This window comes from Panthera onca, chromosome A3 (assembly GCF_046562875.1).
Source record: "Panthera onca isolate mPanOnc1 chromosome A3, mPanOnc1 haplotype 2, whole genome shotgun sequence".
Lineage (NCBI taxonomy): Eukaryota > Metazoa > Chordata > Mammalia > Carnivora > Felidae > Panthera > Panthera onca.
The window spans coordinates 76,735,009-76,748,837 of NC_138341.1; the positions used below are offsets into that span (position 1 = coordinate 76,735,009).

Consider the following 13,829-nt stretch of genomic DNA (forward strand, 5'->3'; position numbering starts at 1 on the left):
AGCCATCTCCACCATCCATCTTGCAAAGCTCTTGTAAAGCTCTTCATCTTGTAAAACAAACTCTACACTCATTAAGCAACAACTCTCCATTCCTCTTGCCTCCAGCCCCACCATTATACTTTGTCTGTATGATTTTGACTACCCAGCCTCATAAAAGTGGAATCATACAGTATTTGTCTTTTTGTGTCAGGCTTATTTCACTTAGCATAATGTCCTCAGGGTTCATCCATGTTGTAGCCTGTATCAGAATCTCCTTCCCTTTTAAAGCCCTTTTAAATTCCATTGATAACTATACCATATTTGCTGCTCTGTTCATCCATTAATGCATCCATTAAAGGATACCTGAGTTGCTTCCACATTTTAGCTATTGTGAATAATGCAATGAAGATGGGTGTACAAATATCTGTTTGAAACTGTTTTCAATTCTTCTGCCAAGAAGTAGAATTCTACTTCTTTTTTTTTTTTAATTTTTAATGTTTTATTCTTTTTTTTTTTTTTTTTTTTTTTTTTAATATCCACAATTTTATTTTATAATGTTTTATTCTTGAGAGCAAGTGAGCATGAGCGGGGGAGGGGCAGAGCGAGAGAGGGACACAGAATCCGAAGCAGGCTCCAGGCTCTGAGCTGTCAGCACAGGGCCTGAGACGGGACTCGAACTCACAGGCCGTGAGATCATGACCTGAGCCAAAGTTGGATGCTCAACCAACTGAGCCACCCAGGCACCCCAGTTCTTCTACTTTTTCTACCAAGAAGTAGAATTTCTGGGTCATATTGTAATTCTATTTTTTAATTTTTTAAGAAACTACTGTTGTTTCTGCAGTGGCTATACCATTTTATATCCCCACTAACACTGCACATGGGTTCCAATTTCTCTACATCCTCACTGACACTTGTTTTCCAATTTTTTGATAGTAGCCATCCTAAAGAGTGTGAGGTGGTATCTCATTGCAGTTTTAATTTGCAGTTCCCTAATGCTTAGTGCTGTTGAGCATCTTTTCATGTGCTGCTTGGCCATTCATACATCTTCTTTGGAGAAATGTCTATTTAAGTCCTTTGCCCAATCTTGAATTGGGTTGTTGCTGTTGTTGTTTCTGAGCTTTAAAGCTCTCTATGTATTCTGGATATTAATCCCTCATCAGATACATGATCGCAGATATTTTTCCTATTCTGTGGGTTGCCCTTTTACAGTGGGGATAGTGTCTTTTGATGCACAGAATTTTTTAATTTTCATGAAGTCCAATTTGTCTATTTTTTCTTTTGTTAACTATACTTTTGGTGTCATATTCTAGGACATTAAGCATTTTTGTGTCTAACTTTGCATCTTCTTCTTTTTATTTTCCACTGATTATACATATCAGTTTCTTGTATTATTTTTTTTGAATAAACTTTTTCATCCTGCTGGTCAATGACTAATGAGTTGATAGGTAATAAAGTTGAGATATCTTTAAAAAGAGGTTTGCTATGTATTTCTATGTAAAAAGTATCCCAGAACTAAGTGGCTTAAAACAATAAAAATCATTACTATCTCTCAGGGTTTCTATGAGTCAGAAATTTGGAAGAGACTTTGTTGGGTAGTTCTGTCTGGAGTGTCTCATGAGATTATAGTCAGAAGCCTGCTGGGCTGCAGTCATCTGAGGGCTTGAGCAGAGCTGGAGAATCCACCTGCAAGGCAGCTCCCCTGCATGCTGGCTGGCAAGTTGGTGCTTGCTGTTGCTTACTGAGAATGTATAACATGAGAAGAGCCAAAGGCCCCGGAGAGAACCCTGAGTGTCACCCACAGGAGGCTGGGAGGGAGCAGCCAGACCAGCAGGATAAAACAAAGAGGATGAAGTGGCATCAAAGCCAAGGGAGAGAGATTTATAGAGCAAGGCAGGCAACAGTATCAAATGCTTTTGGGAGGAAAGTACCCACCAGATACAGCAGCAAGGAGGCAACCTTGATGACCTCAGGGAGGCCAGTTTTGATGTGATGGGACTGGAATCCAGGCCCGAAGATATTTGGAGCTTCTGTCAGAGTTGAGGTTGGATCACAGAAATAGAAGGTCAAGGAAGCTTCTAGTTAGAGGAACCACATACGAGGCTTAGGATCATGACTGGGAAATTTTAGAGCATGTTTTGAAAGACAACTTGAATGAAGTCACATTTTGTTTTTTTACACTCCCTCCCCTCTTGCCACACTGACCTCTACTGAACATACTGGAGCTAACTCTGATCTTGGTCAGCCCATGGGTTAAATAAGAACACCACCGCTAATGGAGTTTGGCTCATTCATCTTTGTACCCCTCACAGCAACAAGCAATTGCTTTACAGTATTTGAACAAAAGATCTTCTCTGCGGTTTTGCACAAATCATCATATCCTTGGTAGAATTCTCTCTTTTCAGGCAGTTCAGAACCTCTTGCCTGTTAACTTCTTAGCAGCCTGGCCATGCTAATTCCTGTGTCCATTGACTCTCTGGGCTCATGTAGGTTTATGTCCAGTATGAAAACGAGGGGCCAGCTGGTGTCTTATCCTAACTGTATCACCTAACCTCTAACACTAGAAAAATGAAACCAGGGGAAAGCTGTTAGTGAGGTTCTCAGTGTAGGCTGAGGCCAACTTGATTTTACTAAAGGACTTGCTAGGTTGGTGCTTCTGAAACTCTGATATGTGTGGTAATTACCCAGAAATTTTATTAAAAAACAGAATCTTGGGGCACCTGGGTGGCTCAGTCAGTTAAGCATTTGACTTTTGATTTTGGCTCAGGTCATGATCTCATGGTTCGTGAGATGGAGTCCTGTGCTGGGCTGTGCGCTGACAGTGCAGAGCCTGCTTAGGATTCTCCCTCTCCCTCTGCCCTCCCCCCCCCCCCCTTCAAAATAAATGAACACTAAGATATATATTTAGGGGCACCTGAGTGGCTCAGTGGGTTAAGTATCCAACTCCAGCTCAGATCATGATCTCATGGTTCATCAGTTTGAGCCCCACATCGAGTTCTCTGCTGTCAGCACAGAGCCGGCTTCAGATCCTTTGTTCCCCTCTCTTTCTGCCCCTCCTCTGCTTGTTTTCTCTCTCTGTCTCTCTCTCTCTCTCTCTGTCTCTCTCTCTCTCTCTCAAAAATAAATAAACTTTTAAAAAGTATGTATTTTACACACTCTCTCTCTCTCTCTCTCTCTCTCTCTCTCTCTGAAATCAGAATCTGATTCAGTAGGCCTGGGCTGGGGCTGAGAGTTTGCATTTGTACCAGGTGCTCAGGTGGTGGTGTTGGTATTCCGACCACACTTGATTAGCAAGGTTCTAGGCAGTGTTCCCTATTTTCAGGAACCACTAACTGATCCCTGGTTGGGGGAGGCAGGTGCAAAAAGAAATTCAGATGTCCTAGATCCAAACGTTTTCCAAGAGCCTAGGTTTTCTTTTTATTCTGATCCTATTTTTTTCTTTTTCAACTCAAAATAGCTTTAGAAGCAAATAGGCAGACAAAGCCCCTCCAGTCCTGACTGGGATGAAAGAAATGCCTCATCTCTCTGTGACTTTTTTGGACAAGCCGGAAAGACTCATTTGGTGGCATGAGCGTTTGACTCAAGAGGCTAAAGAGAGAGCAAGTTAGTGCTAGACCAGGGGCCCACAGAGGGTCTGGGGATGATGGCCTGGCAATACCTCATGGAGGGAGTCTTCTTGGGCCTTGTCTTTTTGTCTCCCAGGCTCCGGGAAAACCACGCTACTAGATGCCATGTCTGGGAGGCTGCGGCGCATGGGGACCTTCCTTGGGGAGGTGTTCATGAACGGCCGGCTGCTGCACAAGGACCAGTTCCAGGACTGCTTCTCCTACGTCCAGCAGGTGGGCGCATCCCCAGTTCCCGCCCCAGCTGCTGCAGCCTGGCCTCGGCCACTGCCATGCTGATGCCTCCCTCTTTCGCAGAGTGACACGCTGCTGAGCAACCTGACGGTGCGGGAGACTCTGCGCTATGCAGCACTGCTGGCTGGCCGTCGCTGCTCCCCAGGTTTCCTCCAGAAGAAGGTGGGTAGCATCTGGCCTTCTGCAGCCCTGCCCCCTAGGGTATCACCCCACAATGGTTCTGCACCCCCCTTCCCTCCACGTATCCATTCCTCCCCTTCACTCTTTACCTCTTTAGTGGGGACTTGCGCTGCCCAGTATGGCACCCACTGGTCACCTGTGGCCTTGAGCACTCAACACATGGCCAGGCCCACTTGAGATGTGCTATGAGTGGGAAACACCCAGGGGTTTTTGGAAATTAGTCTGAAAAATAATATGAACTATCTTATTAATTTTTGAAATACTGGTTACAGGTTGAAATGGTAGTATTTTGGCTGTATTGGGTTAAATAAATTATATTAAAATTAATTTTACTGGTTTCTTTTTAAAATGTCACTACTAAAACATTTAAATTCTATACGTGGCTTGTATCATATTTCTATGGAATGGCATCGTTCTAGGAGCTCAGTGTTTGAATAGTTATTTTCCTCACAGTACTTTGCTCTGCAGCCCTGTTGAGACTTTTCTCAACTTTCTTTGAGGCATTTTGAATGTGCCTTATCCAAACTGGATTAAGTTAATGAAGGGACTATTGACTTGTCAACTCTTTCTGGGTTTCAGTCTGTTTCTTTAAGTGTATCTAATTTGGAAGTAGTCAGAGGTAAGCCCACAGGGACTAAGGGTGTGTGGGTAGGTGTGCCACCTACAAAGCAGGTGCAGTTCCCTGGGAAATAGGCCCTCAGAGGAGGGTCACCAGAGGAGGCCAGCAACATCTGTTTCAGAGGCTTCAGCAAAGCCACAGCGAAGTTCCTCCTGGGCACACAAATTCTATCTGCTGTCCAGACTCCAAGGTTAGCCTCCTTTAATGCCATTGGGGCTCCAAGGAAATCCTCCATCTCGGCTGAGGGCGCCCCATCTTTATCAAGCACTGCTGAGTCTGCCCCAGGAACTTCCTCAATTCGTCCCTGGCATTGGACTTTCAGACAGGGCTTAGAGAGTGGAATTAGGTCTAAGCTGTGTCCCAAGTGCCAGCAGATTTGTTTGATAAAATACCCGGGTGAGTAAAGAGCATTCTTCTGTTTGAGAGTCCTAGACAGTGCTAGAGGATAAGCTTTTACTCCAGAGGAGTCTTAGCAAGGAGCCTGGCCCTCGAAAAGGACCATCAGCCTCACAGAGTGATACTTAGCTCTGTTCCTGGAGGTTACCTTAGAGTACTCAGAACGCATGGTGAGGTTCTTGCTACTCTACTAGGTTATACAGGCATTCCTTGGAGATGCTGTAGGTTTGGTTCCAGACCACTGCAGTAAGGCAAATCCCAAAATCCATGGAGTCAGGTGAAGTTTTTGGTTTCCCAGTGCATGTAAAAGTTATATTTATACTATACTGTAGTCTGTTAGGTGTACAGTAGCATTATGTTTAAAATAAACAACGCACATCTTAATTTAAGAATGTTTTAGGGGCACCTATGTGGTTTGGTCAGTTAAGAATCCGACTCTTGATTTTGGCTCAGGTCGTGATCTCACAGTTAGTCAGTTCAAGCCCTGCATCTGGCAGCGCAGAGCCTGCTTGGGATTCTGTCTCCCTCTCTCTCTGCCCTTCCCATGCTTGCACATGCTCGTTCTCCCCGCTCCCCCTTTTTCAAAATACCTAAAAATAAACTTAAAAAAAGTAAAAATACTTTATTGACACACGAAATAAGGAAATGCTGTTGGAAAAAATGGTGCCAGTAGACTTGTTTGACACAAGGTTGCCACAAATCATTACTTTGTAGAAAATACAGTATCTGTGAAGCCCAGTAAAGTGAAGAACAGTGAAACAAGGTGTGTCTGTACTCTGAACTCTCATAGCTGGCTGGCATTAGTCAGGCTTTGTTCACACATAGTATTGCATTTCATTCTGGCATCAACCCTATGAGGGAGGCATTATCTCCTAACACACAAGATTAAGATCAGATAGTTGGGAATGGCAGAGCTGGGATGTGACCCTAGGCTGTCTAGTTCTATCATGCCTTCCTGAGCTCCTGGAATCTCCCGAGCTGCATTGTGATGAGAGAAGATGGAGGTCGAGTTCAGCCCACACTGAGGCACATACATATTCACGTGACTTACCCCTGACAGTGAGTAACAGATGAGTCCATCTATGGACTTTGTCTCTGCTTGCTTTAGTATTTCTGTTTCTAAAAAGGGCAGAAAAAGATCCTATTGGTATCTGAGTGGGAGAAATGAAATCATAAACAGATTCTTCTGAGTTAGTGATCCACTTATGTCACATATCCCAATGAGAGAATGAATCTAAGAAAGCCATGGATCTCTTCCCCAGAAAATGCACATATATGCATAAATATTCAGAAAATTCATGGATGCCTTGTAATCAATTGATGGCAAAATTGTCCCCCCCCTGCCCCCAGTAACTGTTCTCTTGGCACTGGCAGCCCCTAAAAGTCCTGTGAAAGTTCCTCTGCCTGAGAAAGTACTTTCTGAGCAAATCTAGTCCACAGAACATAAAATCTGGACAAAGTAGTAAGAAGGAAATGGTGGTAATAGAGGGCAGAGCACAGCAGATCTCTCCTCTAAGGAACCTGAACATAAAGCTGTGGTTGACATGGGCAGTCTCTGTCTGCTGGATTGTGGGCTAAACCTTGTGCTTCATGGGCCACTTGAGAACCCAGACAGTTCTCTCAGTCCCAGTCTGTCACTTGCTAGTGGTGTGACCTTGGGCAAGTTATGTACCTCTCTGAGCATCTGTTTCCTCCTCCATAATGAATAAATAATAATGCATCTCTCCTGGTATTAATGTGAGGAATGAGTCCATTTTGAGAACACATAGCATAGAGGTTGTTGATCCCAGTGATCCCAAGGGTTCCTTCTAAGACATTGTGAATTCCATTCCCAGTAGTGTTCACCAAACAGAGAGGCTTTGGGATAGAGTATGAGACATCTGAAACAGGTTAAATAAATGCCTCCTCTCTCTATCCCTTCCAAGCCAGGAGAGCAAGTTTACTCCTTTATTCTGGTTGTTGCAGAGCAAATGACAGGGATACTCGGGAATCTGCCCTGGCAGGTGAGCACATCAGCCTGGCCATATCAAGCAAAACTCAATTCCAGGATCCTTCTACTCTGATGGCAAGAGGAGACCCTTTTTTCCAAAATAAATCATACTGGTTTATTTATGCATTATTAACCTCGTTTTTCTTTGGATGTAATATAGATGTATTCCTTCTTGTGGTCAAATCTACATCTATGCTTTTGATCCCACTCCTGGCTCTTCTGGAACTTTGTTCCACAAATTATCTCCTCTTTTACTCCAATCTACCTTGTTGTTATTTTTTTAAAGTTTTTACTTATTTTGAGAGAGAGAGCAAGCACGAGTCGGGGAGGGCAGAGGGAAGGAGAGAGAGAATTCCAAGAAAGCTCTGCATTCCACACTGAGTTGGATGCAGGGCTTGATCTTATGACTGTGAGATAATGACCTGAGTCGAAATCAACAGTCGGGTGCTTAACTAAGTCACCCAGGCGCCCCTACTTTGTTGTTACATATTTTTTTAATGTTTCTTTTTGAGAGAGATACAGAATGCGAGCAGGGGAGGGGCAGAGAGAGGGAGACATAGAATCTGAAGCAGGCTCCAGGCTCTGAGCTGTCAGCACAGAGCGCAATGCAGGGCTCGAATTCACGAGTGGTGAGATCATGACCTGAGCTGAAGTCAGACTCACTACTGACCTACCCAGGAACCCCTGTTGTTATTTTTTAATATAGTGTTTTGTTTCTTTTTTCATGGTAAAAGTAACACAGTCTCTTTGGATGTGTATGGGAATGCAACTCATTACCATATATGTAGGTATTTTCAGTCTGTTTCTAGCTGCTTTCCCCAGGCCCTATGTAGATATGGGTAATCAGCAAGGCAGGGCCAGAAGTAGAGGTTTTTGAGTCTCTGGAGATGGGTTAAGCTGAGGAAGGAAAGAAGGAATGGGAGGGAAAAGGCCAACCTTCTTGATTAGACAGTCATTAAAGAATGTTTCTAGTTTTGGGGAAGTTGAGGAGGAGGAGTAAGGAGAGAGTGTCAGGGAGTGGCAGAGTCTAAGAGAAGTGGAGAGAGAACTGGAACAGGACATGAAGTGTGGCTGTAGGTAATAAACTGGGTCCTCTAAAGTCCTTAAAGATATTCAAGTAAAGAATTGGCATTATTTTTAATTACTTTTGATAACTGGATTATATATGATGCAAAACCACACTGAAAGTGGGTCAGGTGGGACTCCAGGACTTATTTGGGTTATATAAGGGTAGTCAGGTTTAGTTCAAACCAAATTAGGTTTTTTTTGGTATATAAAACATTTATTATAATAAAATTTCAAAAACCAGACATATTTTTTTAAATGTTTATTTTTGAGAGAGTGCGAGCAGGAGAGGGGCAGAGAGGGAGGGAGACACAGAATCGGAAGCAGGCTCCAGGCTCTGAGCTGTCAGCACAGAGCCCAACCTGGAGCTCAAACTCATGAGCTGTGAGATCATGATCTGAGCCGAAGTCAGATGCTTACCCGACTGAGCCATCCAGGTGCCCCCAAAACATATTTTAAAAAGTATGTTGTAACTGTACCTTTGGAGGATCTTTATGCTGGACTCAATGCAACATCTGAAAATAGGGGTCCAACAGGGGCGCCTGGGTGGCTCAGTTGGTTAAGCATCCAGCTTCAGCTCAGGTCGTGATCTTCTGGTTCGTGAGTTCGAACGCCATGTTGTGCTCTGTGCTCTCAGCTCAGAACTTGGAGCCTGCTTTGGATTCTGTGTCTCCCTCTGTCTCTCCCCCTCCCCCAGTCAGTCTCATTCTCTCTCTCTCTCTCTCTCAAAAATAAACATTTAAAAAATTAAAAAAACGATTTCTGTGAAAATAGGAGTCCAGTGAAGTCTCCAGTGTTTCCTGGTGAATTTCCCTGAAACAAATGTAAACAGTTTTGTTGCTCTAGAGACTTTTAAAAAACAGTTTTATTATTTGTTCTAATCTGACACATGTATTATGATTTAGACCAAATTGAATTTTACCATAATAGGCATGTTCTCCCTAGAGTGTGGTGAAAGTGGCTGAGCACTCCCGGGAAGTGTGTTGCCTCTCCCATGCCACCTTCAGGCCATGAATTAGGGCAGCAGCCCAGCAGACCAGCCTTCTGGGACTTTGTGTCTCAAACAGGTGGATGCAGTCATGGTAGAGCTGAGTCTGAGCCACGTGGCAGATCGACTGATTGGCAATTACAACCTTGGGGGAATTTCCAATGGCGAGAGGCGCCGGGTCTCCATCGCAGCCCAGCTTCTCCAGGATCCCAGTAAGTGGAACTCAGAACTACTACCGGCTGCTGCTCATCTTCCATAGGTCTGGAGACGTTTTCGGTCCCTTTTTTCATAGTCTCCATTTGCAGAGAGGTTTGTGTGGAACTGACGTCCCTGACATCAAACCAGGGACCCAGTTTCTTTGGAAATACTATGTAGTTCCTGATGCCATTCCACCATCTGAGTACAAAACAGCTCTTAGACTTGGAAACACTGCATTTGTGTTTTAATGTGCAGTGAAGGTCTTCCATGAACACATGGGCCTGGCCTGTCCATCCTAACTTCTTACTAGAGCAGCACCACTGTGTGTGCTGTGGAAAACCAGTGAGTTTTGGTGTGACTAGAGGTACTAATGAAATGGCAGGAATTAAAGCAGGACTTTGATACACAAAAAAGTGTGTATTTTGGAGGGAGAAGTATCAAGATGAGGTAGCCAGTCACCTGCCTCTCCTGCTGAGTTTGGTCATTCTCCCTGCCACTGGGGGAACCTCAGCACTTACATGCCCCTAGAAGAGGACATACTACATTTGGATACTACACTGAGGCAGACTAAGACTGCCTGCTCTTCAGATGGTGGTTGATCACTAGAAGACAAGGAAGAGAGATGTTCTTAACAGCCCATCTCACTTTTTAGGTAGAAAGAACCACATTTAAACTCTCTAAAGAATCTAAGCCCCTGTCCCACCTCGGACTTTGTTGTATGGGTCAGAGTTTTTTGCAGCACAGAAACCGTGTCAGTATTGGAAAGTGCTCCACATAAAGTGAGGTTATGTCTTTTTAACCAGCCTCCTCTCAACCTTTTGAAAACAACTTGGTGCCTGCTCACCAGCCCTCGTGCTTTGTCATTGGTCCTCTGGACAGAGCCCCAACAGTCCACAGTACCATGTGAGAGGCTGATCTTGTTTCTGCCCTGTTCCCTCAAGGATTAAAGCCAAAATGTGCTATGCAGCTGGGAGTTGGGTCTTACTAGGTCAGGTTCTGTGTCTTGGGCTCGGGCTGAAAGCCGGTTTACATGCAGGTACTCCTCACAGCATACTATTTGGATGGAGTAAGATGGGATGAGACATCTCCATAAAGAACTATTCAAAATTCTGAGTTTAGAGCCCAAAGCCCAGGCTCATCAGTGACTCAGAAACCTGACCCTTCCTTGCCTGCAGAGGTCATGCTGTTTGATGAGCCCACCACAGGTCTGGACTGCATGACAGCAAATCAGATCGTTGTCCTCCTGGCAGAGCTGGCTCGCAGGAACCACATTGTGATTATCACCATCCACCAGCCACGCTCTGAGCTCTTTCAGGTGAGAGGGACGTCTCTTGTTCCTGCTTAACTCATCAGGGGTGGGTAGATGAGTGTGTTGAGATGGGGATCATGAGGGAGAGATTAGTACTTGTCAACCAGAGCAATTGGAACCAGTATGGGCTTCCTGATATAGGAAGGGCACCTACCATGTACCAAATACCTTCTGTGCACTAGCTCATTTAGTCCACACAACAGTCCTATGAGGTGGGCATCTGTACTGTCACTTAATAGAGAAGAGGGAGCCTTAGAAATGATGCCAAATTTAGTCAATACCACACAGTAAAAAAGCTGGAAGTGGCATTCATGGTCCAGTTGGCTTCAAAAGCTGTGTCTTTCCACTGAATCATATAGATTTCCTTCCAAAAATCTCACTTCATCTTCCCAGGATACTTCCCAGGATACTTTCCCAGGAGCTGTTATTTGCCTCTTGTAGACAAGGATCTGAGATTAAACACATGGACATCTTGTCCAAGGTCACTCACTCAGTGGCATGACTAGGACTCAGACCCAGGTCCACTGGCCAGCTCCAGGAGTTCTCCTCCACCCCAGATGTGATGCTGGGCCCAGGCCGGATGCAGCATTGTGCACAGGAGCAACCCCAGCTGAAAAAAATGGGACATGCTCTGTGTGTCTCCAGTGGACACAATAAGAATATGATGCATGGCTAAGATAATCAAGGACTCACTGCTTGGAAATTTACTCTCCTGAAGAATATGGTAACCTGATTATACACTAATACCATCTATTTTCCAATCAGCTCTTTGATAAAATCGCCATTCTGAGCTGTGGAGAGCTGGTTTTCTGTGGGACACCGGTGGAAATGCTTGATTTCTTCAATGGCTGCAATTACCCTTGTCCTGAACATTCAAACCCTTTTGACTTTTATAGTAAGTTTTTTTTTTCACCTTTCCCATCATGAATGTTTATTAAACTTAACCATCTCAGATTTCTGCCTGGATGTCAACAGCACTGGTGGATTTTATTCTTGTTTTTGTTTCGGTGTTTTCACTCTTTAAGGAATTAGTTTGGCTGGGTCCCTTAACTTACCATCTGATAGATGACCTGTCAGACTGAGGTGGGAGATCTCTCTTAAATGGGTGCATGTCCACTTTGTCAGAGAAAAATAGCTGAGCTTCTAAATTCTCACAGACAGCCTCAGTTGAATCCTCAAGGCCTTGCAGGTAACTTTAAAAGAATTCTGATTTTATAGGTGGGCATGAACAGAAAATATTTTGATTTTATAGGTGGGCTAGTACTCCTGAATCAATGATGAAACATGTATTATAAGCCATTGTGCATATATTTGCATTTAAAAACTCATGGGCCATTTCTTTTGGGAAAAAATTAGTGGACCTGACATCCGTGGATACTCAAAGCAAAGAACGGGAAATGGAAACCTACAAGAGAGTCCAGATGATTGAATCTGCCTACAAAGAATCAGCAATTTATCACAAAACCTTGGAGAATATTGAAAGAGCAAAACACCTGAAAACATTGTCAACGGTTCCGTTTAAAACCAAAGATTCTCCTGGAGCTCTCTCTAAACTGGGTGTTCTCTTAAGGTAAGAGCCTCAGCCCATTTTAGGTGGTTAGGCATCCACCAGTGAAAGAAAAGGAATTAAAACAGGGCTGTTTGGTTTTCAGGAGAGTGACAAGAAACTTACTGAGAAATAAGCTGGCAGTGATTATGCGTCTTGTTCAGAATCTGATCATGGGTTTGTTCGTCGTTTTCTATCTTCTGCGGGTCCAGAACGATGTGCTGAAGGGTGCTGTCCAGGATCGCGTGGGTCTTCTATACCAGTTTGTAGGTGCCACCCCATATACAGGCATGCTCAACGCTGTGAATCTGTGTACGTGCCTGTGCCTAGGGCTGGGGGGGGGGGGCACTTCCTCTCTTCCTGAATATCTCCCTTCTCCAGCTGGCACCTTGCAAGACTCCATGATTATAAGGGTATTTTGCTGAGCTAAACTTGGCCCTCTCCAGATTCTCTCCCTGGGGAATGGTAACTACTAAGTTACTGATATCTTAGTGTGAATTAGTTCACCAAGTAGATCTCTGAGGGTCTAAGGATCCAGGGAAACATGAAATTATGAGCTGCTGATGGGGCAGGGTTTGGGAAGGGTTTTTTTTAAAAAAGATCATCCCTGTTATCCCTTTCTCGGCCATTAGGATGTACAGCCCCTGGGAACCCAGATACCTGCCAACTTTGCACCATTAAATTCTTTTTGGAGACTATTTTAGGATAGCCAGCACCTAATTTTAAAACTCAGATAATCCAGAAGCAATACCTAGTTGCCTGATGTTCTGTGCCAAAACCCTGCACAAAAAGAGGACAAAGTACCTCACATCATTCATGACCGTTTTGCACGTGTGTTCTTGAATTTGTGACACCCTTCCTTTGATTTTAGAAGGAAATAAATTAGGACAGCCTTTGCAACCATACTGTAATTCAAGTAGAGTAGATTTCTGTGGTGGAAGGTATTTATAGTTCTGTGGATGGCAGGTTCCCCTTTCCAGGACTAGGGAGCCCCGGCTGGTTCCCACTGTACAGCCTCAGGTTTAGTTTTGGCTAGCCCTCCTTCCTTAGCTGTGTGGTGGCCAGCTGTTCTGAAACCTGCTTTCCATGCCCAGTTCCTGTGCTGCGAGCTGTCAGTGACCAGGAGAGCCAAGACGGCCTGTACCAGAAGTGGCAGATGCTGCTGGCCTATGTGCTGCACGTCCTCCCCTTCAGTGTCATTGCAACCATGATGTTCAGCAGTGTGTGCTATTGGTAAGGGGTTGTTCAAAGGTGTTTAGTCCCCCTGGGCCAGGCCTCCTGGGGAGTCCCAGATGGCCACTGGGACCAATGGAGGGGGAGCTCCAGGGTGGACAACTCCTTGCTCTTGGCCCTGGGGGGTCTGTCTTTGCCCATCAGTGTCTAGTACAATGTCCTGTCCTTCAGGACAAATAAAAGAACCCAGCTGGGGGCTGCATGGGACCTGAGAGCAGATCAGCAGGACTACATGTGCCAGGGACAGGCATGTCCCACATCTCCTGCAGGGCCTGGCCAGAGAAGATCGCTCTTAAGTAGCTGGGATGCCGGGGGGTGTGGGGGGGGTGGGGGGGAGAGGTGACAAGCAGCTGTTAAGCGTGGCTCAACATTAAGCAAGGCTTCCGAGCACCTGTCAGCTGGAACAGCAACTCTGCCTGACGTTTCCACTGACCCACCTGTGACATCACAGTTGGACTGGTGTGAGGGGGTT

The 13,829-nt window shown here is 44.8% G+C and overlaps 1 protein-coding gene across 4 annotated transcripts in view; it reads left to right on the forward strand.

The window, feature by feature from the left end:
- The window catches only part of ABCG5 (ATP binding cassette subfamily G member 5), a 33,380-nt gene that overhangs the window by 4,941 nt on the left and 14,610 nt on the right, over positions 1-13,829 (forward strand). Inside the window, exons 1-9 of one of the 4 annotated variants that reach the window (XM_078444426.1) lie at positions 3,208-3,579; positions 3,679-3,815; positions 3,897-3,995; positions 9,151-9,283; positions 10,445-10,584; positions 11,344-11,473; positions 11,935-12,148; positions 12,231-12,436; positions 13,219-13,357. In XM_078444426.1, coding sequence (XP_078300552.1) covers positions 3,480-3,579; positions 3,679-3,815; positions 3,897-3,995; positions 9,151-9,283; positions 10,445-10,584; positions 11,344-11,473; positions 11,935-12,148; positions 12,231-12,436; positions 13,219-13,357 — 1,298 coding nt within the window. In that variant the 5' untranslated portion in view covers positions 3,208-3,479. Of the gene's footprint in view, positions 1-3,207; positions 3,580-3,678; positions 3,816-3,896; positions 3,996-9,150; positions 9,284-10,444; positions 10,585-11,343; positions 11,474-11,934; positions 12,149-12,230; positions 12,437-13,218; positions 13,358-13,829 lie in introns of those variants that run through there. The other 3 variants (XM_078444425.1, XM_060607525.2, XM_078444427.1) reach the window with 3 other exon arrangements.